General features: G+C 36.8%; 2 protein-coding genes across 2 annotated transcripts; both read right to left on the bottom strand.

Annotated features, from left to right (window-relative positions):
* Window positions 1–14,399: 14,399 nt before the first annotated feature.
* LOC114739447 (UPF0481 protein At3g47200-like) lies at window positions 14,400–15,977 on the bottom strand. Its single transcript, XM_028927506.1, has one exon. It carries the CDS (start codon window positions 15,843–15,845, stop codon window positions 14,562–14,564), a length of 1,284 nt encoding a protein of 427 aa, XP_028783339.1. The 5' UTR covers window positions 15,846–15,977; the 3' UTR covers window positions 14,400–14,561.
* Window positions 15,978–17,977: 2,000 nt separating this feature from the next.
* On the bottom strand, window positions 17,978–18,928 carry LOC114739365 (uncharacterized). The gene is made up of 2 exons (XM_028927421.1): window positions 18,256–18,928; window positions 17,978–18,177 (listed from the first exon to the last, which is right to left on the bottom strand). Exons 1-2 carry the CDS (start codon window positions 18,926–18,928, stop codon window positions 17,978–17,980), a joined length of 873 nt encoding a protein of 290 aa, XP_028783254.1.
* Between the last annotated feature and the right edge of the window lie 8,278 nt (window positions 18,929–27,206).

Here is a 27,206-nt window from a genome sequence, read left to right as displayed (position 1 = left end):
AAGGGAAGCCCCCAGTAGCTCCTATACTATGTCTAAGAAGGTTTGGAACAGTATTTGGAAAGTGAAGGTGCCTCCAAAAGTCAATCAGTTCATGTGGAGAGCAGTTAGCAATGCTTTGGCGACAAAAGAAGCTCTCTTTAAGAGAAAATGTGCAAGAGATCCTATATGTAGCATTTGCAAAGTGTATGTGGAGACGGTCGAACATGCACTTTTTTTGTGTCCCTAGGCTCAGTTATGCTGGTTCGGTTCCCCTCTAGCTTTGAGATTTGATGAGAAGAATATGGGAAGATTGGATAGGTGGCTGGAAAGCTGGTTGTCAAAGAAGAATGAGATTGATGACTATAATATATCATTTTTCGCTGCCTTGTGTTGGGGGGTTTGGAAGGCCAGATGCTGTAGTGTGTTTGAAGGAAAAGAAGTAGATGCTGGGAGCTGCTTATCTCAGGCTATCAGATTGGTTAATGAGTATTGGGGCTGTTTCAAGAAGAGGGAGAGAAGGAAGATGCCAGTTGCAGTGGTGGAGAGATCTTTGGCTTGGGAGAGACCAGCAGAAGGGGTGGTGAAAATTAACATAGACGGGGCCTTCTGTAGTAAAGACATGATTGCTGGTATTGGGGTGATAGGAAGAGACAGTAATGGCAGATACTTGGGCAGCTTTGGTATGATTATTGATGCAAGGTCTGCTTTTATGTCTGAATGAATGTAGGGCCTTACTTGAAGCTTTGAAAATGAAAGATATATTTTGTGATCGAGAGGTGATAATTGAGACGGACTGTTTGGAACTGTATAGAAGAGTAAGAAGTAGGAGCTTGGATGGATGCGATTGGAAGTGTGTGGAATTGATGCAGGAGTGTTTAGAGGTAGGGGATAAGACGGACAGATGGTCACACTACAAAAAAATATGTTAATTCTAGCGGTTAGAGTGTTACATTTCTAGCGGTTTTAACCGCAACAAATAAAATTTGTAGCAGTTAAGGAAACCGCTAGAAAAACAGATGCAAGAAAAAATTTCTAGCGGTTATCGCAACCGCTACACATCATGGTCAAAACGACAGAAAATTTCTAGCGGTTCCTAACCGCTAGAAAATATCTGAAGGAGACACATTCCTAGCGGTTTCAAAACCGCTAGAAATTTTTCCCGGAAAACATTTCTAGCGGTTTCATAACCGCTAGAAACCTGCTAAACGAAATCCATTTTGCCGGGAATTAAATAATTTCAGTAGCGCGCGAAAATTACTAGCGGTTATAGAACCGCTAGAAATGTTTGGGAAATTAAATTTTCCCGCCAATTGAATTTTAGGAATGGCGGGAAAAACTTTTCTAGCGGTTTTGAACCGCTAGAAATTTTGGCGCAAAATTTAAATTTGGCGAAATATTTCTAGCGGTTTTGAACCGCTAGAAATGTTTACCGTGCCAGAAAAAAAAATTTATGGTTTTTCATATTATAATTTTAAAAACCATTAAATAAATTATTTTGAAGAATTTTTGTTAATTTGTATAATTAGTTATATGTTACATTTTATATATTCAAATTTTGTAATAAAAAATATGTAATTAAATTATGAATGTGTCAAAAGAAGTGAATTTAATTTAATAAGATAATTTAATTGAATATTTAATAAGATAGTTGAATTGAAGATGATATATTTTGAAATATTAAACCTATAGTATTAGGTTGATGAGTATTTGAATCAGTTGAGGAGGGCATGACAAATGTGGAGAAGAAAAATCTGAAAGGAAAGGAGAAATAAATATGTTAGTAAATTTTAAATAAAAACAAATAAAAGATACAATGAATTATAAAATAAAATTCACTTACCATAGAGTAAAGAGAAAAAAACCACAATATGAGATAGTAAGAAAAAAAGAGAGAATTATGAAGAAGAATAGGAGAGGAAGGAAAAGAGATGGAGTAAATGAATGTAGAGAAGATATGGTATTTATAGAGATCAGCGACACATTTGTAGCGGTGTTTTTGTAGCGTTTTATTGCATTTTGTAGCTGTTATTCATTTTCTAGCGTATATGTAAGCGCTAGTAATTCGTAGCGGTTATATATGTAGCGGTTATTAACCGCTAGAAATTTAGTATTTTTTATTTTTAAAATCTGAACGAATTTTAATTTACAAATATGTATTTTGTAGCGGTTAATAACCGCTACAAATTACTATTTCGTGAAAATACATTTGTAGCGGTTATTAACCGCTACAAATTACAATTAGAAAATACATTTGTAGCGGTTAATAACCGTTACAAATTACAATTTCGTGGAAAAATTTGTAGCAGTTATTAACCGCTACAAATGAAAATTGTTTTATTTTTAAGAAAACTGAACGAATTTTAATTTATACATATGTATTTATGGATGAAAAATTTGTTAAATAATTTATTTTGGATGCTGCTACTCTCCATCATCATCCGGCCTGAAAGGACACATTTTAAAAAAATTTGTTAAATTTATGTTGTATTTGGAAAAAATTAGTAATTAGTAGTTAATTATTTAAATAATTTAAGAAAAGACGTGTACCTGATAAGTGGCAAATTATCATCTCCTTGAGGAAAGAAGTCTTCAAAATTCGAGGGTTGGAAGGGTTCACTGTCGTAAATAATGTCACCATCACCCATATCGTAAAGATCCCGTGGCTTGAGGTGAACGACCATATTCCAGTCTTTATGTTTCTCGTCCTCGACATAGTAAATTTGGTGTGCCTCAGAAGCAAGGATATATGGCTCATCATCTTCAGATGCCCCCGTATGAATAAGTCTTGAGAAATTGACTGAGGTGATGCCCAAATGGTCAGTAGCGAGTCCCCGTGAAGTTGTCGTATTTGCCCAGGAGCATTTGAACAGTGTCACGGTGAAAAGCTGGTAAGTCAACTCAATAATGTCAATTAGCTTTCCATAGTAAGTGACGCCTCCAAAGCGCATATCGCCATCACTACTGCTAGCATAACATCTCGTTCCGAATGTCCCGCAAACTCCAGAGTTTTGTGTGAGCAATCCCTGATCACGTCCAACCGTACAGAACTTGAAGCCGTTGACATTGTACGCGGTAAACCTTCGTGCATGGTCTAACGGACCGAGAGAAAGAGCTCTGAATTCATCTGTGTATGGGCTGTTGTCATTACGTATCCGACGTGTAAACCAACTGGGAAACTCTTTGTGGACTCTTTTATCAATGTCAGCAGAACGCGCACGGCCCCGTAGCTGACGCCTGAGATAACTCCTAAACTCACTATAGTAAAGTGTAATTTGTTAGAAGAGTCAGTAAGAAACAAATATAAAGTGTAAAAGCTAGTGAGCTTATATGATATATATGCTTACTGCATGAAGGGTTCAACTTGGCTGCAATTTATCAAAACGTGTCTGTGTGCCTGGAGTTTCTCTGTAGGAGTGAGTCTGAAGAATTCATATCCTCCAACTGGTTTCCCAACAGGAGGAAATAAAGTTGACGTGGAAGGACCGGGAGGAGAATCATCTACGCGACGCGGGCGGTTAAAAGATGTCTCCATGTCATCAAAGTACCTCGAACAGAAAGTTAGGACCTCATCTCCGGAATAACCTTCTGCTATTGACCCCTCAGGCCATGCCTTATTCCTAACATATGATTTTAATTTTCCCAAGTACCTGTAAGTTAAAATTGCATTAATAATTACGAGTAAATGAAAGAACAATGTGAAATTTAAAGAGGCGGGAATAAAAGATAATCTAGTACCTCTCTATAGGGTACATCCATCGATAGTGAACTGGGCCAGCAACCTTTGCTTCTCGAACAAGGTGGACAGTCAAGTGAACCATAACAGTAAAGAATGATGGAGGAAATATCATCTCCAAGTGACAAAGTGTAAGAATAATTTTATTTTGCAGCTGATCAAGCTCTTCCGCTACCAAGACCTTCGCACACAACTTCTTGAAAAATGAACATAATTCTACCAAAACCACCGATACATCAGAAGGAAGTGTGTTTTTCAAGGCCAATGGAAGTAACTGTTGCATAAGAACATGAGAGTCATGACTTTTCAACCCAGTAACCTTTCGAGCCTGCAGATCGATACACCTTGAGATGTTGCTAGAATATCCATCTGGTACTTTTATGTTCTTCAACGTCGAGAGGAAGATATCCTTGTTCTGCTTTGTCAAGGTGAATTTAGCTGGCTGAAACTTGTCGTTTTCATCAGGCCAAGCCTCTTCACGAATTCCCCAGGCCCGTAAATCTTTTCTAGCTGCGAGATGGTCTTTGGACTTTCCAGCTTCATTGAGCAACGTATATAGCACATTATCGCACACATTTTTTTCAATGTGCATAACATCCAAACTGTGTCGTAGCAAATTAGATTCCCAATAAGGAAGAGTGAAAAATATGCTTCTCTTCCGCCATTGCATAGGTTGCGTATCAGATGTCCCACGAGATCGTCGTCCCAATCGTTCGGGATCCACACTCTTACCAAACTCGACATGAACATCTTCTAACTGCCGCAAAATATCCATACCAGACAAAGTAACAGGAGGATCTCTCTTCTCCTGTTTCCCATCGAAGCGAATCCGTTGCAATCTAATCTGTGCTTGGAATCAAGGAACCGTCGATGTCCTATGAAGCACCACTTGCGACTGTGTGGAAGGCGACATGGCACAGAATCAAAATTGCACTCAGGACAGGCCAACCCAGTATGCACATTCCAGCCAGACAAAGTTCCCAAACCGGGAAAATCACTTATTGTCCACATCAAGGCTGCACGGAGATTGAATAGTTGCTTGTCATGTGAGTCATATGCCTCAACACCATTCGTCCATAGGTCGAGCAATTCGTGTATCAACGGTTGCAGGTATACGTCAATATCATTTCCTGGTGCTTTCTTGCCAGGAATGATCATGGAAAGCAAAAAGGAGCTCTGCTTCATGCACATCCAAGGTGGTAGATTGTATGGAATTAACACCACCGGCCAGATACTGTAACTTGTGCTCATGTTTCGAAGGGATTAAAACCATCGGTTGCCAATGCAAGACGTACATTTCTAGGATCATTGGCAAAGTCTGGAAATTTCGCATCAAACGCTTTCCACGCCTCCGAGTCTCGTGGGTGCCTTAACCTACCATCTAGGTTTTCCTCAGTCGCGTGCCACCTCATGTGCTGAGCCATTTTTGATGACATATACATTCTTTGCAACCGTGGTTTCAAAGGAAAGTATCTAAGAAAATAATATATTAAAAATTTAAAATACCGAATATTTAAGTACTAAATATTGACTCAATTTAAGAAAATTGATGACATAATCAATTGTTTTAAGAATTTCAAATATCGAATATTTTTAGAGACGGAACAAGTAACACGCTGTAATAATTTGTACCTGAGAATTTTGGCCGGTTTCTTCTTTTGCTTCTTGCCCTTCCGTACCGACTTATAGCGTGACGTCTTGCATCTCGTACAAATCTCTTTGTTGGCATCATCTCCCCAGTATAGCATACAGTCGTTTGGGCATGCATCTATCTTCTTATAGTTCAAGCCAAGCTTGTTAATAATCTTTTTTGCTTCGTAAAAAGACGGAGGGAATTCAGCTTGGGGGAAAGCATCTCCCAGTAATTCCAGCAACATAGACATCGCCTTGTCAGTCATACCGCACAAGCATTTGATGTGATACAGCCTCACCAAGAATGACAACTTCGAATACTTTGTACACCCAGAATAAAGAGCTTGTCAGCTTCGGTCATGAGGTCAAAAAATTCCCGAGCAGTTTCGTTTCTTAGAAACTCCGGTTGAGGTCCCTCTACTTCATCTTCGTTGGGATTCGAGCTTTCGTGAACACCAAAAGCATCACGCACAGCATCATTCACGGCATCGGCTTCATCCACTCGAACTCCCATCCGTGAAACTACTGGCACTGACTCAGCACCCATATCTAGCCGTTCCCCATGTAGTTGCCAAAATACGTACTCTCGCGGAAAAGGCTTAAAGATTAAATGTTCCCTAACAATATCTTTGGGATGCCACTTTTTGAAATTACATTTAGGACAGGGACACTGAATCTTACCATTTACGGCAGCATTGGCGAAAGCAAAATCCAAGAAATAGTTTAGACCAGCCAAGTATTGCGAAGTCGACCGGTGCAAGTTGATCCACGACCTATCCATGACTAATAATGCTCAAATTTCGTGAAAATATGACACAGAGCTCAAAGAGAAGTTAAAATGGAATTCAGTTGAAGTGCTTCAGCTTATAAAGGAGGCTGGTGGAACGGTCATTTTTTGTAGCGGTTACAAAACCGCTACAAATTTGTAGCGGTTTTAACGGAAATTTTCAATTTCCAGCGGTTATTAACCGCTAGAAATTCTAAATATCGGTTACAAACCGATAGAAATTTCTAGCGGTTTAACGGGAATTTTGTCTCCATCGGTTTTGAATTTTCTAGCGGTTACAAAACCGCTAGAAAATTAGGTAAAATTTGCTAATTTTCTCGCGGTTCCTGTGAACCGCTAGAAAATCCAGTTGAATTTTCTAGCGGTTCACAATAAAACCGCTACAAAATATGGTTAAAATCCAGTTGAATTTTCTAACGGTTTTTGAACCGCTACAAACGCTATTATTTTTAAATATTAAATAGAAATACCGCACAATAAATTAATAACATTACGAAAATAAATATTTATTAAATTAATAAACGATTATAGAATTATTTTGATTAATTAACATGTTTAACGTGTTTAATAAATTGTAGTGTTGATGTTGTAATAAATAAATAAATATTTCAATATTAATTAGTACTTGACATAAATAAAATTATAGAAATAAATCAATAAAGTAAACAAATAAATATAAAATTTAGATAAATATCTAAATAGTATATAAAACCGTAAAATCAAGATTCTAATAAAATCCCATACAATGAAAGCAAATCATGGGTGGGGGGCAGAAGCAGCATCATCGTGATCATCCTCTGCTGAATCCTCTGGCTGGGGGTGGGCAAGCCGCTGAACCTGCTGGCACTGGACTGGCGGATGGGGGGGTAGGGGCGGGACTGGTGGCATGTGTAGGTCGGGGATGTCAGGAACCGAGATGTTTGGAGCTATACTGACCACCACATGACGCAGAGCCGTAGCAGCTGCCAAGAGCTGGTCAAGCTGTGTCTGGAGCTGACGATCACGCTCCTGGAACTGACGATCACGCTCCACGATTCTGGCCTCGAACTCTTGTCTGAGCTCCTCTCGCAATTCCTCTGAGGATGAGGAACCCGGCCGCTTCGCACTCGCATGAGAGCTCCCAGCAGTATATGAAGGGCCAGCGCCACTTGAGCGGGGCAACCTAGTCGGTGTAGGTCCAAGTCCAAGCCCGCTAACTCGACCAGGGTGCTGCGGCCGGCCACGACCCGCTAAAAGTGAGGCGGTGGGATCCAAGGCAGACCCCTGAGACTCACGCAACTCGGAATCGACCTGAGTCATCCGTGCCTACCAAAATTAATATAAAGAAGTTAATTATAATATAATAATATCTACACTGTGATATTATATTAATATTTAATTTATTACTTACCACTATCTCCTCAACCTCATCCGACGCACGCCCGTCTCAGGGTCTATACACCATCGGCCACATCTCGCCATAAGTGGGCGTGTATCCCTGCTCCTGCTGCGTCTTTTCCCTCTGTAAATGAAATCAAAGAAATAATTAGTTACAAATTAAATACATCTACATATTTAATAAATTTATTTCAAGTACTCACAATCTCGTCATAAGTGATCGCAAAGCTCCTGGATCCAGCCCTATGACGTATCGTCTGATGCCTGACGCTCCTAGCATTTCTCCTAGAAAGAGCCTGAAGCAAAATGTAAAAAAATTAAATTAAATGAGTCAAATCGGATAAAAAATAAAGAAATTATAATTAATACAATATTATCATACCATCTGGTCAGCCGTCATCCTAAAATAGACGTAACTGGACCAGTCTTGGTCCGGGACTCCACCAGGTACATCTGCCAGTATCTCCTGGAGGGGCCTCGTCCCGTCACCTTTCTTCTCCCTCCACAGGTCGGCCCTCCTGTTCTTCCATGCCATCCCAAGCCTCTTGATCGTGTCAGCCCTCAACTCCTCCCCCAGAATAAATTTACTCTATGATTAAAATAATAAATTAACTAAATAACAAATTATAAACAAATAATTAAGCAATTTCAATAATCAAAAACAAATAATTAGTTTTTAACTAATTTAACAATATTATAAATAAAATATAAATTAATCAAAAACAAATAATAATTAAACAATTAAGTAATTTAAATGAAAAAATATTTTTACTCAACTAAATTTAAAATTATTATAAGTAATAAATTAATGAAATCAATAACAAATTATTTTCATTTAACTACTTTTAAATAATTTAAATAAAAATATATATTCATTTAACTACTTTTAAAAATATTATAAATAACAAACAAATTAAATAAATAAAAAATTATAATCAAACAATTAAATTTTTGAAAACAAAATATATAATCATTTATTTAAATTAAAAAAATTATAAATAACAATTTTATATTACCTTCATCATTTCCCAGCCTTGCTGCTTCTTGTCTGAGGTGATCTTCTTCCAGTCCTGCACGTAGATGGGGAACAGCGTCCACTGCTGACCAAGGAGGCGCACGTACTTGTTGTACAACTGGCCACCTTTCTTCGTCGGTTGGCCCAACTCATTGAGCGGCACAACCACTCGTCCGCCCGTCATCATAGACAGCTCTCTGACTGTCAGCCTCCGATAGGACCTGTTCCCCTCAGTGTCTGCAAAATTTAATTAAGAAATAAATTATATATCAATAAATTAATACAATTTCTATATAAATTAAATACTGATCAAAACTTTAAAAGGTTAAATAAATACTTACCGACAAATTCCACCTCATAACCAGCCTGACGTCTCGGAGCAGGACGCTGTGCAGCCTGGGGATACTCATTCCCCTGATCCTGCTCCTCCTGCTCCTCCTCCTCCTCCTCGTCAGCAGCATCAGCATCAGCATGGGGTTGCTCATCCCCAGTAAAATGAGCCTCCTCAGTCCGCTCAACATCATCCTGCTCCATAAAACTGAGGATATCCTCCTCGCTGAGATCGTAGTCATGAATGCTGGGGAATGGCTCACCAGCATCATGATGAACCTCACTGGGTCCAGCTCTCTCAGGATCAACTGGGTCTTTCCCGTGTCGACGAGTCATCCTAATAACAACAAATAGCAATTATTTATAAATGAAATAAAAAGAAAAATTATTTATAAGCTATAACATAATAAAATAAATAAAATAAAACATAAAATAAAAATTATTTATCAATAAATTACTATTTTTACCTGAAAATAAGGATCTGCAACTGAATCAGAACTCGAATATGTTTGTGAAGAAAATTCAGCAGAGCTTCGCTGCCAGAACGATTGAAGAAGTGAGAGTGTAGGGGGGTATATATAGACCGAGGATTTCTAGCGGTTAGGCACAAAAACCGCTAGAAATTTCTAGCGGTTTTGGCCGAACCGCTAGAAATTCCCAACGGTCACATATGCCTCGGGAATTGGCTAGCGGTTCGGTCCCAACCGCTAGCAATTTCTAGCGGTTCGGCCCAGAACCGCTAGAAATTCTGGCGGTTCGGTCCTGAACCGCTAGCAATTTCTAGCGGTTCGGCCCAGAACCGCTAGAAATTCTGGCGGTTCGGTCCTGAACCGCTAACAATTTCTAGCGGTTCGGTCCAGAACCGTTAGAAATTGCTAGCGGTTGTGAACCGAACCGCTAGAAAATTCTAAACTCCTCGGGGAATGAAAAAAATTTCTAGCGCTTCATGCATCAACCGCTAGAATTTTTCGGTGTCTAGCGGTTTATTAGCCTGAACCGCTAGAAAGTAAACGCTACAAATTTGGCGCCAAGTTCCCGCCAAAGCCCGGGGAATTTTCTAGCTCTAATTTTCTAGCGGTTAGGTGGTAACCGCTAGAAATGTGCGGGTAATGGTCAAACCGTCTGTATTTTGCAGCGGTTTTTATAGGAACCGCTAGGAATATTTGGAATTTCTAGCGGTTTTGTTGAACCGCTAGAAATGTTCCGCTGCTATTTCAGCAATTTCTTGTAGTGTCAATAGCCTTAGTAGCTCGTGGGGGCAATAGTGCTGCAGACTTTTTAGCAACACAAGCAATGAGGAGAATGGTACCGCAAGGATGGCTTGATAAGCCACCACCTCCTCTGAACCGGATTTTACTTCAGGACCTTACTTGCCGTAACACTTCTGCTGACACTAAGAAGGGTGTAGGTTAAGTCTTATTTTCCTTGCTTGGTTATAGGTTGTATTTAAGATTCCCTTCTTTATCTGAAGGTTGTACTTTAGGTTTTACTGCTTTCTTTGCTTTCTTTTGCTAGTCTATTAGTGATTGTAATATTTCTCTGCGTTTTAATAATATGGACTTTGTTTTGCTCAAAAAAAAAAAAAACATGGCGAATCCTTAATTTTCAAGAGTTAACGCTTAAAAATGTTCACCATTTAAATTGGCAGCCCTACAGACCTTGCCTATGTTGCGAAAGAGTCCCTAGCCGAAGCAGTAATATAATAATTAAATAAAAATAATATTATGCATATATAATAATGTATGCATAAAAATAAAATATTAATTTATCCAATAATTTAAAAATAAACTTAAATAGTTCAATTCATAATTAAATTAACAAATTTATAAGGTAATAATATATCTTACAAATTACTAATAATAATAAAATACGTTTACATGTTCAATTTTTGGGTAAGAGTGCATTTAATACCTGATCTTATTTTCTAATTATATTTAGTATCTTAATTGTTTGTATGGTACATCCAATGTCCTGGTTTTATTGCTTTGATATATTTAATCTTATTTTTTATGCATCTAACACAGTAAAATTTGGAGTACTGTAACTAAAAAAAATAACATTTAGATGCTAGATACATCAGAAAAATAAGATGAGGGTGTTAGATGTACTATATAAGAAATCAGGATGCTAAATATATTTAAAAAATAAGATTAATGTGCTAAATATACATTTACCCTTATTTTATATTAATTATTTTAGGTAAATATATAGTATGTAAATAAATTTAAAAAATTATAAAAATGAAAATGTAAAAAAGAAAAATAAGGAAAAATACTATTAAAAAGTTTCTCAACTTAAAGAAAGGATAAAAAGTTTTACATGCCTCGGCATGCGTGTGGCAGCTGTAGACCTGTCGGTGAGGAGCCAAATTTATTTCTCTGGCCCATTCATAGTTTCCTTTCACACTTTCATTTTCAGGAACTCATCCTCCTCGCCAATTTTTTTTTTCATTATTTCTATTATTATAACAAAATTGTAAAGGTATGTTTTTTTTTTTTCATGATTTTTTCTCCTCCCCTTCATTCTTTCTCCCTGTCTTATTCATGAAGGCCTCATCTCGCACCCTACCCCATTTTTTCAGAACTCAGCCTTGGTTTGGACTTAAATGTAGTTTAAAATCACTTATAAACATAATATTAAAAACTAAACTGAACTAGTAGGATTAGACCAAAAACTTGCCAACTAGTCACCTGGCCAATCTGGTCGGCAACAGAAAGCCAATGGTAGGTTGACTAGGGGGTGACTTCGTGTAATCCAGTCAACCTGACTATTTTAATGGGTTAACCCAGTTGTTTGTATGTGTGTTTTTTCAAAGTTGTTTTGCTGTTAAAAAATTATTAATTAGTAGTAACTAAAGGATTATTTCGTGATTTTATTGAGGTCATAAATCTATTTTGATATTTTGCTAGAATAAATATTTAGTGAATTTAATAATATGATGTTATGATATCAATTGATCAAGGGAATTATAAGAAAAACAAAAAGAAAATATAAGTATATGATTATTTTGCTAGAGATTCAAGATGTTAAATTAAATTAATTTTTATTTTTTTATCTTTTATTAGTTTGACTCCGATTTGATCCACTAACTTTTAACCTACTATCTTGGCTGGTTCAAAGGTTCGTCTGATTTTTAATATCTTAGTTATAAGCACATTTCATATAAATCAAAACAGATATAAACACATTTTATATAAATCGAGACAAAACTTCTCTCACATATTTATTTTATATTTCTTAAATTGTAGTTGAAAAACTACTTATGAGAGTTGAAATGGGCCCTTAGCCTGTGCTTGCTTTCATAAATCACCACTTATTTACTGAATAATTTTTCTTGCCATGACTAAAGATCAAAATAATTTAATAAAAAATAAGTGGGCTGTGAGGGATGAGTCAATGCCCTCCAAACAAAGTTGATGATTTAAAAATGAAATCAAAAAATTACTCTTTTTTTTTCATTTGAACCCAGCAATATTCAAATATAAATTACTTAGTAATATTGCATACATGATAAAAGAAAATCATTTTAGAGCGGCTGGGGGGACACAATAACCCCTATACATGACATGGATACGGAACTAATTATAAATTGAATCTCAAAATATGATTTTTAGTGGCCTATATACCATAACCAACTTAATTATCTTGTTGAAAGGTACTGCTTCTCAAATTTAGCAAATATATATATTATTGCTTCTCTTCTTTTTTTGGAGCTGAATTATTGCTTCTCATATTGAGTGTAATTGTTCTACCAGGAAAACAATAATGTTAATGATGGTAGAGGAAAAAAATTTTGGGTGAAAAGAATTTTACAATAAACCAAGAGAGAAAGCGAACTGGTCCAAGTCAATTTCCCAGTCAAAACATTATCTCCCATCTCACACAATAAGCACTTTCTGAAACACAAGTCTTTACTTTTGCTTCCCAATAATCACGAAGCTGCATTGCAGTTTCTGGGATGTTTCTCTCCTTCACACTCCTATCTGTAAACACTGTTACTTCTTCCTCACTTATGGTACTGGATTTCCACCACAAAAGAAGCTAATTTTATAACAAATCCGAAGATAAAAAGATCCAAAGTATTGACTCTTAACACCAAGAACGAGCAGAATGTATTCATTGTACTTCGTGTCCTGTATAAGGGACTTGACCTCAGTGTGGCAGGAATTCAATATACTGCAGATCATACAGGCTGAAAGCTATTACTTCTATAACTGAAGATGTGCTATCAAGACACATGCATACCCAGATAAATTTCATGGCCCAATGATTCTCTTCACTGCTAAAAGCTTCAGCCTTTTTTATTTCAAACTAATATTACATATTTTAAGGGTCATGTTATATGTTTGTTCTTTTTGTTTTTTCTTGATAGGATTATGTGCCATGGTATGTGTGAGTTGCGTTATGTAAGTTTGCTTAGTTTCTACTGCTGAAGAAGTTTCTTTGTGCAATTAACTACACACCAAAAAAAAAGAAAGAAAGAAAGAAAGAAAGGAATAGCACTTAATCTCGTCTAATTAATGTGAATGTGTGTATTTGTCATCGTACCCAAATCTAATTCCCCTTCTTATCTCTGCATAGGATCAGAAAAGATCGAAATGCATCCATACATTTATCTCAAACCAATGCTGTTCCTTCAACTGGAGCTTGTTAACTAATTCAGGACTCGAAATTCCTGCCCATGGGTTTGAGATAGTGGGCATTCCAAGTAACAAGTGATTGATCTTTGTTTCTGATTCGGACTTTCTGTTTCCTCTTGGTTTCACTGCATGAAACAAAAAGCCAAGAGACCAGACTACAACACAGAACTAAGATATTAAACTGCTACATCTTTGGTGTAGCAAGGGGAAACCACTTCCTAGTTAATTTGAAGCCATCCTCTATTGATAAAAATCGTCTGAACTCATGATGTCCCTCCATTAATGTGGGCTATTCTAGTAATTTCCAGAATTATTGGCCTTCTGCAATTTGGCATCTTCTTCTTCATTATGTCCTTCCTAGCAAAACTTACATGGACAAGCCACAAACTAAAGATGAGGAACAGAACAAAGAAATCAACAGGGAAGTTGAAGACATCGAATCAGTCACACGAGTCTTTATTTTCAGTTCTGAGGCCTTTGATGCTTCAGAATGGAGGGGGCCAATTCTAAATGATGTTATGGAGGGCATTGGCTGACCCAAATACTCACGTAATTGAAGTTTATGGCTTAGATGAAAAGATGAAAGACGGACTGATATGGTTCCGGCAACATTAGTAGCCACACAACGTGATGTCCTGCCCAACCTTGCCATCCTATTGTCTAACCTGCTGAAACCACATGCCCAGTTGTCCAATGGCAAGCAACGTTGTCCCTTACTCCTAACATCATTTAAGTGCTAATTTTATTGCAGAAATACTCAACAAAATTAGCATTCAAAATTTTCCCACTGAATATTACGAGTTAGGATTTCTGTCATCCTTACACGAGGAAGTCGGTTTCCACCAATATTCTCACAATCTTAAATCTAGTCACAAATGGAAGAAAAGAATAGATCAATGCATAATCAGCTAAACAATGCTAATTAAATAAGTGACTTTTACATTGAAGCAAGTTGAGAGAGTTTGATGAGAAGAATACATATGTGTTAAGGATGACAGCTCTAGACAATTATTTCTTAACAACTCCCATAAAAATTGCTGCAAATTACCATATATGGAAAAGAGAACCTCAATGCGATGAGCTTTGCTTAAATTGCTGCAACACTTGTAAGATAGAACTGACTGCTTGTATTAACGAGAGAAGAAGGATCAGAATTCCAGCAATAGAAGCCGCAGTTTGCCAAGGAGTGTTGCAGTAATCATGTCTCAAAGTGGCCTTCATGTTGTTCCAAGGACTTTTACAAAAGGCATTCAAGTCCTTGCAAACATTTGAGTAATGGGAGTTGAAATCTACATGTGTGATATTCTTCCAAAGACTATTGAATAAGTTGGCCACAGAATTGGATTCTCCTAACCAGTTAATGATGATTCCCTCCTGAACTAAGAGATCCACATCACTGCTTGTGTTGATAAGGAAGTCCATAATGGCAACAAAATCAGTGATGTAAGAATCAGAAGGATAGTGACACTGCTCTAACGCCACTAGATTCCTAAGCAAAGTTTCAGTCCAATCATCCACTTTTAATTCTGGTATTTCAAGAATTCCTCCTGAATATTTGAAGTCTAGCAAGCATGAGCTTGTACTTTTTCTAAATGTCACCCCTGCTTCAGCTAACTCAGTTGCACTCTGAACATATGTTACTGATTTGCGCAATCTCTTTGGTTGACTACTCATTGGTGGTAAGTGAAACGTCCTAATAAGATCTGCGAAGTGGCTAATGGTAACGCCTTGAGGTTGCAATTTCACGTTGTTGTAATAGGCAAAATAGTCAAAAGTTAGATGAAGAAATGAAGGGTCTCTGTCATTAGTCATGCTGGAGGGAAAAACCCGACTGAATAGCTTTTCAAGATCACGAAAAGGCAGCTGATTCTCAAGTAAGAGCAAATCTATTCTTACGGTAGTGGCTTGCCATGGTTTTAACAGAATAACACCATCCCATTCACTATAATATGACCTCAAAAATAGCTCAAATAAGAAACAAGAATCCAGCAGAATCACCTTCACAAGTTCCTGATTGCTAAGCTCAATAGGCTCTGAGTAATGAAGACGAACGCCCGGCTCAATCTCTTCTACGAAGCTGATTAATCTATCCAAACTTATGGTGCTGGAAATTCTTTTACGGAATTGCTTGAGATACGCAAGCTTGTACTTTTCCATGATTTTTAGTCTGGGATGCCCATAGTGAAAAGGGCCAATAGAAACCACCTTTGGGGTAAAGCTATCTTCATTCAATTTGCGTATATCATTCGGCACCCTGTAGATGCAGCAGCACTCAGCAGCCATTTCTGTTTCAGCTTCTTCCAGCATCGACTCCATTTCAATTACAAAATTGTTGTGATTACTGATTGCCATCTAAAGGGGAAAAGAAAAGTGAGGGAGAGATAAGATCCACCAAACGTAATGAAAGAGGAGGATTGGACTAGTAGTTCCCAGATCATACGTTTGAAGGAAAGGGGAAAAAGGAGATGACGCATATCCTCAAGCCATGGCAGGGCTTTTTTTAGAACATGGCTGACCAATGTGACCATAAAGAAACTTCGCAGGTTGCTTTTTCAGCATGAAGATGAAGCCGCATGACGGTTTCTTGAGATATTCCTCCCTTTAATATGAAATTTCTCATGGAACTTATTGGAGACCACCCAGCCGCTTCAAATTCATAAATATATTACTACTCCTTTTCCACGTCTTGGAATATTGATCTTTCCGTACCTATTGATGTGTAAAGGTTGACCTATAAACCCAAATAAAATCGGGAAATTTTTTTTAAAATATGATACTTGCATTTCAAAATTTATAAAAAGTATCTTGAATTTAACAAATTCTAAATTGGTCATAATGTCTAAATTGAAATTTTAAAAATTGTTGGTGAATTAACAATTTTGTCCATTAATTTTCTTTTTAAAGAAATCTCGAGTCAACCTCACCGACCGCTGGTTGCTGGCAACCCATTCAAGAATTCAGGTGGGCTGCTAGCCGTCAAAGCTCTAGAGATTGGCTTAACTATTTTTTTGGATTTTTTAGCATTTATAAATATAATTAACAATTCTTGTAACAATATTTGCAACTCTATTAACACTATTAACAATATGTATTTCAGGTTTTTAGACTTGGATTGCTTTTTAATATTCGTAATGTGGTTAGCAAGTATTATAACAATATTTACAACACTATTAACTCCATTAACCACTTCATATGATAGGTTTTTAAATTAATATTATGACTTTAACATATATAGTTTACTTTAATAAATTAAATGCATATTAAATATATTAGAGTTTAATGTGGCTCATATTCCCTTAATTTCTTCCAGTTTTAAAACATATGACATAAAATGGTTAGAAGCGTTAATAAAGTTGTGAATATCATTTTAAGAGTTGTTAATCACGTTATAAATGTTATAAAAAAAATTCTAATTTCAAAACTTAAAAAACATGTGGTTAATAATATTAGAGTTGTAAATATCATTATAGGAGCTATTAATCACATTATGGATTTTGAAAAAATTGTAGTTAAAAAACATGGAAAACATGTGATTAATGTCATTAATAGATTTATGAACATCGTTATAACATTTGCTAATTATGTGACGAACATTAAAAAATTCTCAGAAAAATAGTTGCCAGTCGCCAAAGGCGACTCACCTGTACCCTGACATGGGTTGACGGTCGACGAGTGAGAGTGTCTTAGGAATTTTAATAAAAAAAACTTAAAGCATAAAATTGTAAATTTACCATCATTTCAAAATTCCGATTTAATTATTATGACTAATTTGAAATTTGTTAAATTCATGTTACCTTTAGAGGATTTTCTAATCCAAGGATTTTCTTTTTGAAATTTTCTGAATATAAAAGCTTTGAACTTTTGTTGAGAATTTCCGGATCATATACCGGGGGCTTATTATATGTTCTCCTTTTTCCTTGATCGGATTATGCATAATAATAATAATGTGTCGCTAGCGTTGTAAGTGGACCTAGAGTCCTGTGTAATTAGGACTTGGAAGTTTGTGCAATATAATCTTTTAAGGATGCGATAAATTTACTTTTCCTAAAATATTATCTTTAATTATTTTTCATGAAACCATTTAATTAATGGAGATATTTAGAAAAAATAAAAAAAAATAAATTGAAATTTTATATTTACTATTTAATTTTTTAATTATTTTCATATTAAAGATAAAAGATAGTATATGAAAAACTAAAAAGGCGTCACGGGTGCTCATAACTTCATGAGTAGGGTCCCTTCGAGTTTTTTTTTTTTTACCAGAAAAAGGGAGTCCATTTTATTGATAACAAAAAAAAACAATTACGAACACCAATAGTCGAAGCCAAAGAAAGAAAAAGAAAGCAAGAAAAACCTAGGATACAACCTAGAAAAACAAGAGAAAGAAAACCAAAACTACAAACAGAACAAATAAAGCAAGAAAAAGAGAACAAAACAAACTGAAAGGAAATCAGAGAGCATCAAAGCAAGCAGGATGAAATAGATTAGCCAATACCGGTCCTAATCTGACAAGGACCAACATTGCAAGTGGTAGCACACCGAACCTTGTCTTCAAGGAGTAATTTGGCAAGAGAGGGTGGAGGCTGAGCAGAACAACCTTCGAGACACACCCCCTTTGAGCCTGAGACTGCCAGCCAATCAGCAGCCTTATTGCAAGATCTTGAAATAAAGCCAAACGAGACATCTGGCATAGATCTCAAAGATGTCAAGATGTCATCAACTACAGCCTAAGATTGCCATTCACAAAGAGTACTTGAGTTACAAGTGGTTGTCTTGACTAAAGCCTCGCAGTCACTCTCAATCAAATAGGTACCATTGCCACTCAGCTTGATCAGATCCAAAGCCTTTCTAGGAGCAAGAGCCTCAGACATGAAAGCAGAAGTAGACTTTGCTTGTTCTGCAACAAACTTTAACAGATCACCATTGTTGTTTCTAAATATTATCCCTATACCAGCCTTACCAGTCTTGCTAAGAAAAGAGCCATCTATGTTAACCTTAGTGCAACCGTGATTAGGAGTCTTCCACACTGACCCTTCCCTATTGAAAGAAGGTAAAACTCTCTCCTTTATCCATCCCTTAGCCACCCAAAACTCATTGACTAAATTGGTTGCATTCCTCAATATCTTCTTTGGTTCTAGCACCATATCCTGGTATATCACATTACACCTTCCTTTCCAAATACTCCAACAGATAGAAGCTAGCAAAGCTTTCTGAAAATCATTGCCCTTCCTACCTTCACCAAGCATCATCCAGAGCCAATTATCAAATCTACAAATATTTCTCTCGTTTATCATAATCCCAATTGAAGAGCCAAACCAGAGTTTTTTTGCCCAGTCACAAAGCAGTAAACAATGCTCGATGGTTTCATCAGCCTTACAACAGATCTTGCAAACAGGTTCCCTACAACACTTTCTCCTAAATAGACTCTCTCCCATGGCTAGGCATCCATTTACTGCTCTCTAGATAAAATGTTGAACTTTGGGAGGGACTTTCAGTTTCCATATTTCTTTCCACAATCCTTCTGGTATCACATAGGAAGTCTCATGTCTAAGTTTCCGAGGAGTTATTCTTTCATTCTTCAGAAAAGGTGTATCCGGCTTTCACTGAGTATTCCCCATTTCTACTTCCCTTCCAAATTAGTTTATCTTCCCTTCCACAATTGGAGATAGGAATCTGCAAAATATCTCTAACCGTGTCAGTGTCAAACAAATCAACAAGCTTATCTTCCTTCCACTGACCATTTTCTATTAGGTCACTAACAAGCATATCAGATAAGGCAAAGATCTCAGTCACATAATCTTTGAGAACGAAATCACCTACCCACCAATCCTCCAGAACCTTCACCTTTCTTCCATCCCCAACTCTCCAAATAAGATTATGTTTCAACACATCTCTACCTGCTAGAATGCTTGACCAGGACCATGAGGCTCTTCCTCCCTTTCTAGCATTTAAAAGATCAGAGTTATGGAAATAAAGACCTTTAAGTACCCTGACCCACAGAGCTTCAGGATTCCGAATTGCTCTCCATGGGGTCTTGGCTAGCATAGCCAAATTAAAATCAGAAAAATCTCTGAATCCCATTCCTCCTTTCTTCTTTTGCCTAGTCATTATGTCCCAGGCTTTCTAGTGGATACCACCCTCCTCGGATCCTTTACCCCACCAGAACTTTGAAATGAGCCTATCAAATTCTCTGCAGGTTTTCAGAGGCATTTTGAAACATGTCATAGGGTAAACCAGTACTACATTAGCCACAGCCTTAATTAGCACTTACTTTCCAGCTTGAGTGAGGAAATTTTGCTTCCATCCTTGAATCTTCTTAATCAAATTTTCTCGAATGAAAGCAAGAGCTTTTGTTTTAGATCTTCCCCAAATGATAGGTAAACCAAGATATTTACCTGGATCATTTGTTTCTTTTATCTCTAACCATTTGCAGACCTTATTTCTTCTAGCCTCATTAGTATTTGCAGAGAAATAAACTCCTGACTTTTCCAAATTAACAAGTTGACCTGAAGCTCTTTCATAAGTAGCGAAAACCCTTTTCAGTTGTCTACAATTCCTTTTTGAAGCCTTCATGAAGAATAAGGAGTCATCTGCAAATAGGCAATGTGACAATACCGGACAAGTGGTGTTCAACTTAATACCCTCTAACGTGCCATTCTCCACATTTTTCCTAATCATACTGGAAAGAACATCTGCTAGCAAGATATAAAGATAAGGAGAAAGAGGGTCACCTTGCCTTACCCCTCTTCTAGGAGTTACTTCAGCAATTCTTTTTCCTGATAGCATTATTGTGTATTTCACAGTCCTCACGCATCTCATGACACAATCTACCCATTTCACATCAAAACCCATCTTCAGCATCACAGCTTCAAGGAAGTCCCATTCGATCCTATCATAAGCTTTACTCATGTCCATCTTTAGGGCAAATTCAAATTTAGCAGAAGTTTTCCTCCTTTTTAAGTAATGAAAAACTTCATGAGCTAAGACGATATTATCATGAATCATTCTTCCTTCCACCAAAACACACTGGTTCTCTAAGATGATCTTAGGCATCAAGAATTTCATTCTATTTGTCAGCACCTTATAACAGAAGTTGCAGAGGCTTATGGGCCTATATTGTGTCACCACTTCATGTTTATCAACCTTAGGAATCATCACTAGATCAATAAGATTCACAGGTTCAACAAAATCACCGTTTTCAAGGCAGTTCTTGACAAATTCATATACTTTTTCGCCAACAATTTCCCATGAGCAATGATAGAACTGCCCAATATATCCATCAGGTCTAGGCGCCTTCCTTGCCCCCATTTGAAAACAAGCTTTTTTCACTTCTTTTCTGGTAACACTCCTCAGCAACACTGAATTCTCATAGTTAGAAACCTTTTTATCCACAAAACTAAGAGCCTCAGATATATCTCTTGTACCAGATTCCACAAAGAGATTTCTGTAATAGCTGGTAAACTCCTCGGCAATAGCTGTTTCTTCCTCCATCCATTTGCTAGTCTCATTCTTCAATCTCAGTATCTTATTTCTAACTCTATGTTGGACGGTGGTAATGTAAAAAAAAACTTGTATTACCATCCCCCTCTTTTAGCCACTTTACTCTGGACCTCTGATGCCAATACTTCTCCTCTCGCTTACAAACTTCCTTCAGTTCATCAGTAATTGCTTCTTTTTGCAACATAATCTCCTCAGTGAATATTTTTTCATCACAAGTCTCCAATTTTTCCATCAAAATTGCAATTCTTTTCCTATTGTTAGGAAAGGCCCTTCTACTCCATTTCCTAAGAGCCTTGCTGCAATCAACCAGTTTCAAAGCTAATTCAGTAGAGGGAGCATCAACATGTTGCACAACCTTACTCCAACTTGTAACATCCTAATTTTCATATATCTAATATTTTAACAAATTTTTATAGAATAGGTAGAGGTTAAATATACATATATGTAATTAAAATAATTCCGATTTTGTGTGTGTGTATGAGAAAATGAATAAAATAACGATGTTAAGAAGTCCCACATTGATTAAATGATAGGAAGTGGATAAAATAGCAATGTTAAGAAGTCCCACATCGACTAATCTTTAGAGTGAAGGAGTTTGAGGAGCCTATATATAGGAGATAGTGAGTGGAGCTTAAAGTGAGTAAATAATTTTCGCACATATCTGAGGTAGTCTCAGAAAAGTGCTAGTTTTGAGTTTATTAACCGTTGGATTGGACTAAAATTTGGTCAACCCATTTGGGACATCAAAATTGTTAATTTCAACGGTTGGATCATCAGATCATTTTGATTTCCGAGTTACAAGTTATTAGGTACGTTTTAAACTTATATCTTTTGGATTTAGCAAATAGAGTCCTGAATAGTAACTTAGCATTTTAAAGTTCATTCACCGTTAGATTGAGCTATAATTTGGAGGATAGTATCATGATAGATAGGAAATTAAATTCAACGGTTAGATTAAGGGTTTAACTTCAGTAGTGAGAATAACCTGATTCATACTAAGTCTATTTGTCTAAGTCTTTTGAAGTGGAATATAAGTTATAAATTTATAGTTTGTCTATTTGCATTATGAATTTGATGATTCTAATAATATAATCTAATAATTAAAGGATATTTAAGTAAGGGAAATTCAGGAATCGAGTCTAAATCACATATATATATGTTCTCATTCCAAACCTTAGAGAAATGTCTTTTAGGCTAGAGTTCTGAGTAAAATTAGGGTGTATTTGGTTGGAGGGGAGGGGAGGGGAGGGGAGGGGAGGGAAAATGAGCCCCTCCCCTCATTTGGTTAAAAATTTTGGAGGGGAGGGGAGCTAAAATGTCCCCTCCCCTCCCCTCCCTCCCCCCATTTTGGCTCCCCTCCAAATTGGGGGGTTTTTGGATGGGAGCCAAAATTTTGGACCAGTATACCCTTATGGCTTTTTTAATATTCCACTTCTACCCATAAAATATATTGTTATAATATTTATTTTCAAATAAAAAATATATTATCCTAAGTAAAAAAATAAAAAATATATATATTATTATAATTAAAAATATATTATAAAAATTATTTAAAAATAAAAAAGTATTTAAATAAAAAATATAATATTATAAAATTAATTTTTTTATAAATATATTATTTATTAAATATATTTTAAAGCTGGAAAAAAAGATAGCCTAAAGAAAATAAAATTTCATTTTTCTTATAGCATATAAAATTTGTTAATTTGATTATTTTAAATATATTATTATATTAATTAGAATAAAAAATTACCATACCAATTTTTTAATACACATATTAACATGATAAGACTGAATTTTTATTAAATTATATAATTTAAATTAAGATGTAACTTAATTTATATAATATATCAACAAAAAACATAAACTAATATGTAAGGGTAAAATGGTAAATTGATTATTACTATCCCTCCCCTTCCCTCCTTGAACCAAACAAGGGATCATTAAATGCCCTCCCCTCCCCTCCTTTTTAATCAAACCAAACAAGGTGAGGATGAAACCTCCCCTCCCCTCCCTTACCCCTCCTTCCCCTCCCTCCCCTCCCCTCCCCTCAAACCAAACAGGGCTTTTAGAGGAGGAGTTAGAGGCTAGAATTTTGTGAGTAGCCTACTCTAATACTATAGAGATAATATTTTAATTTTTTTTGTTGATATAAACTCTATTGTGGCATTTTCGAGGTTGGACTCTGGTTGTAGTTGACTGTTAGCTAGGAGATCAGGTAATTAAATTTCTATCTGTTGCATGCTCTAGTATGAAGTTGGTGAGCGGCTTTATAACTAATTCTATAAAAGTATATTACATTTTATATAAACTGTCCTGTGGGATGCTATTTTAAAAAGAATTGACATAGTTTGTATTGCAAGAAATTGGTGATCATGATTATGATGTGCTATTATGAAATTCTGTTGATTATGTATATAAATGTGTCATTTTGAACCCTGTGCATCTATTTTGGGTGGGGAAAGGAGATAATTGGAGTTACTGAGATTCATATACTTGCCACGTGGTATTAGCCTCCATATGGAGCTCTATAGTTGGCTGCTATTATTGTCTCACTAGTTCTTCGAGGGGCTGCGACACCCCACTAGTTCTTCGAGGGGGGACCCATGGTCCACCGAGTGCTCTGTGGTCTTTGACCGGTCCACATCATTCGTGTGGTGAGCTTGTCAAAGTTTCCAGTCAAATGGAAAGAACTTAGCCCATGGGTCCAGTCGGCAGAAATAAGGAGGATATAAGGATGGATTTGGGTTCAGAAATTACATATGACATGGGATATTCATTGATATTTATATCTTTTAAATAAATGACAAGTATGTTATCTCTTTTGAAATGTATCAAGTGCATGAGAGTGGTGGAAATATTTGTCTTATATGATTATTGTGAGTTTAAATCTTAAATAAATGTCTATCAATTATTATTAACTCTGTGTATCCCACCTGACACCTCGCTAGCCCATGCTAGTGTGTGTGATAGGTAGGGATTTAGTTACTGAGACGTTGTCTCATCCCTATTGTTTAACATTTTTTCAGGTGAGAGCTTTAAAGGAGGGACGTCAAGAAAGGCTCAGGAGGAGTAAAGCTACATTAGCAACTTGTAGCGTCTCCTCAGTTTATGAGCTATGTTGTATCCTGTATATTGTCACTTTAGGACAAATCGGTTTTAATTGATTCATGCATTATTATTTCTTATGTCCTTTGAGTGTACTATTGTAGTATGTGTGCTGATAGGTGGCCAGAGGCCTAGGATCGCATATTCGCATGTGATTTATTTATGAATTTATTATAAAGTATGAGTTAAGATTTAATTTTTAATATTTTGATTTATGAGCTATATTATATGTTGTTTTATAACCATATTAGATAAGATTGATCCTTTCTTATATAGTTTGTATTTAAATGAGTTAAGAAAAGTTCTTTTATCCGTGATAGGATGTATGATTGGGTGCTGCTCTTTTCTATCACGGATAACAATATTATATAATTAGTTAGTGTAGATGATTGTGATATAATTTGAGTTTGTATTTAGCATGGTTTGGTTATAAAAAGTTATTTCTTAAAGTTACTATAAAAAAAATAGGTTTATTTGTTTATTTAGGAAGGTTGTTTCACAACTTCTTCTGACCACTCCTTCAAACTCCTCATGCTCACACCAGTAAGGCTCAAATCTAAACAATCTGGGACTTTTACTTTGTTGATAATGCAAGTCCACCACTAAAAGATGGTGATCCGAGCCCACAAGTTCCTGATGGAAAACAATTGCTTTTGGGAATTTTTCCCTCATATCACCATTCCCAAAAACCCTGTCAATTCTTTCTTTAATGTGAGCTTCACCACTCCTTCCATTGTTCCAAGTGAATCTTAAGCCTTTGAACTCTAAATCCATAAATTCACAATCACTAATCATCTTATGGAATCTCAAAATTTTTCTAGCTACTCTCGGATTGCCCCCTAACTTCTCACTCTGGTTAAGGATTTCATTGAAGTCCCTAGCACATAGCCACGAACCATTAATGGAAGAAGCCATTCTTGTCAATCTCTACCAAACCCTGCATCTCTCAGCTTCTTTAGGAGGCCTATAGACCAAAGTGAGAAATTCAGGCACTTCCTCACAAGAGCATGAAATATTAGCATGTATCATATTGGAGCAACTTGAGATTAAGTCAAACTTCAATTCATCCTTCCACCAAACTGATATACCCCCACTTCTACCTTTAGGATCCACGTAAAGTTCATTCTGGAACCCAAGTCTTCTTCTAATTTTCTTCATATAGTTTTGGTGCTTTTTAGTTTCCATCAAAAACACTAAAATCAGCCTATGTTTCTGGCAGGCTTCTTTTAGGTTTCTAACTGCCAGGGCAGCACCAAATCCCTGACAGTTCCACATGATGAAAGTCATAGCCCCTTGGTGACTGATTGTGGCCAGTCACCATAACCATCAGCAGGGCAGAATTTGGTTTCCTTTTCAATCACCTGGAAAAAGTTTCTACTATTCAGAGCTGATTTCTCAGCCAGTCTTCTTCCCTGTCTCGATTTCTTCTTGAAGAAACAGAGACTTCTTCTTACTTCCTTCTTTGAGCCAGCATTTTTTAAAGGGCTATGAGATTCTGACAAATTCTCAAAGCTAAGTCTTCTTCTTTTCACATTCTCATCTTCTTCGTTCTCATCCAATCTCCTCTTTAGACCAACTTTTCTCATGCCACGTGTTACTTCTGACATAGGGGAAATGCTTCCATAGACAACCAGTGCCTTTGAGAGATCTTCATGCTCTGCAGCTGCATTAAGGCTCATGTTCAACATTGCCTTCTCAGGTCTTCTACTCACAGACTCCCTTCTGACCCCTTCATCATGTAAGTTGCCTTCATCAACTACATTTTCATTATTCAAAACCTTTGATGGCAGCAACTCCTCCTTAATGCTAGTTTTCCCTCCTATCTTACATAAGATAGGCTCCATCTTGCACCCTTCATTGATACATCTGCTGTTGCTAGCTTCATATGTACATTCTCTTCCACTACTGATTTCGGCTGACTAATCAGTTTTGGAGACTCTTTTACCGATTTACTAGAGAGATTCTTGTGACTAGTGGCTTCTTCCCAGTCTTGTTTACATACTCTTATTGCTTCAATAATGTGACGCGCAGATTGAGTACTTAGCCAAGAACCATATTCTGCTGAGTTAGCACCCTCCCTATCTCCAAAATGACCGCAGGTTCTCATATCATGTCCGATTCTGCCACAAGTGAAGCAAAAATTCTGTAGCCTTTCATATCGAGCCTTAATCCATATAGGATCTCTTTCTTTTCTAGGAGACCACATTCCAGTCACCAGGGGTTTCCTCAAATCCACAAGGACTCTGGCTCTTAAGAAACTTCTAACTAATAAGCCATCTACTCTCGGATCTTCTACCATCATCACTTCACCTATCAGACCTCCTAACTTCACAGCGTTATCCATTTCCGTTGCAGCCAAGGGGAGGTCATGGAACTGAATCCAAAACGGACAAAATTTAAAGTCCACTTCATTGAAAATCATTTCCTCATTCCAGTTCTGGATATTTAGAAGCAATCCATTGATCGACCAGGGCCGACCTCTTAGGATTCTGTCATAGTCTTCTTTTTGACGAAATTCAAACATGAAAGCCTTCCGATCTACCTCAGCAATTTCAAGATCTTCGCGTTTCGGTATATTCCAGCCTTTACGGATCATTTGCATCGTAGTAGCTGGATTTAAATTCTTCTCTGAGATGATTTTGCCAACAAGCGCACCTCCTGAGAATTTACGCTCTTCTTTCTTCCTACAAGTCAATTCAACCTCAAGTTTATTTGACTTCATACCTGATCCTTCACCTTCACGTTTCTCTCCGATCTCCATCACTATCGCACACCTTGCCACCACGACTCCTAAATCCTCACACTGTTTCTCGATTACAATGAGTAATGGAGAAACCACTCTTTACAAACTCCACCGCAGTAGGCAGCAGAGTACGCACAGAAAACGTCTCTCACTGTCGCAGAATGCGACGGATCAGGGAGTTTTATAGCGAAATCGGTGATAACCGCCGTAACGAACTCTCACGTGGAGAGAGAAGGGCTCCCACTCAGGAGAGAGACGGGTTCTTATCTTCAAGTTGAAACTTGAAAATTATTGACTCCGTGTCGCCTTGCTTCCGTTCTTGCTCTTTGGTCTTTAGGTTCTAGTCCTATGGTTCTTCGGCG

Source organism: Neltuma alba, unplaced genomic scaffold (assembly GCF_004799145.2).
Source record: "Neltuma alba isolate B1F8T4 unplaced genomic scaffold, ASM479914v2 tig00002822_pilon, whole genome shotgun sequence".
In the NCBI taxonomy this organism is placed as follows: Eukaryota; Viridiplantae; Streptophyta; class Magnoliopsida; order Fabales; family Fabaceae; genus Neltuma; species Neltuma alba.
This window is presented reverse-complemented; position numbering and strand designations above follow the sequence as displayed.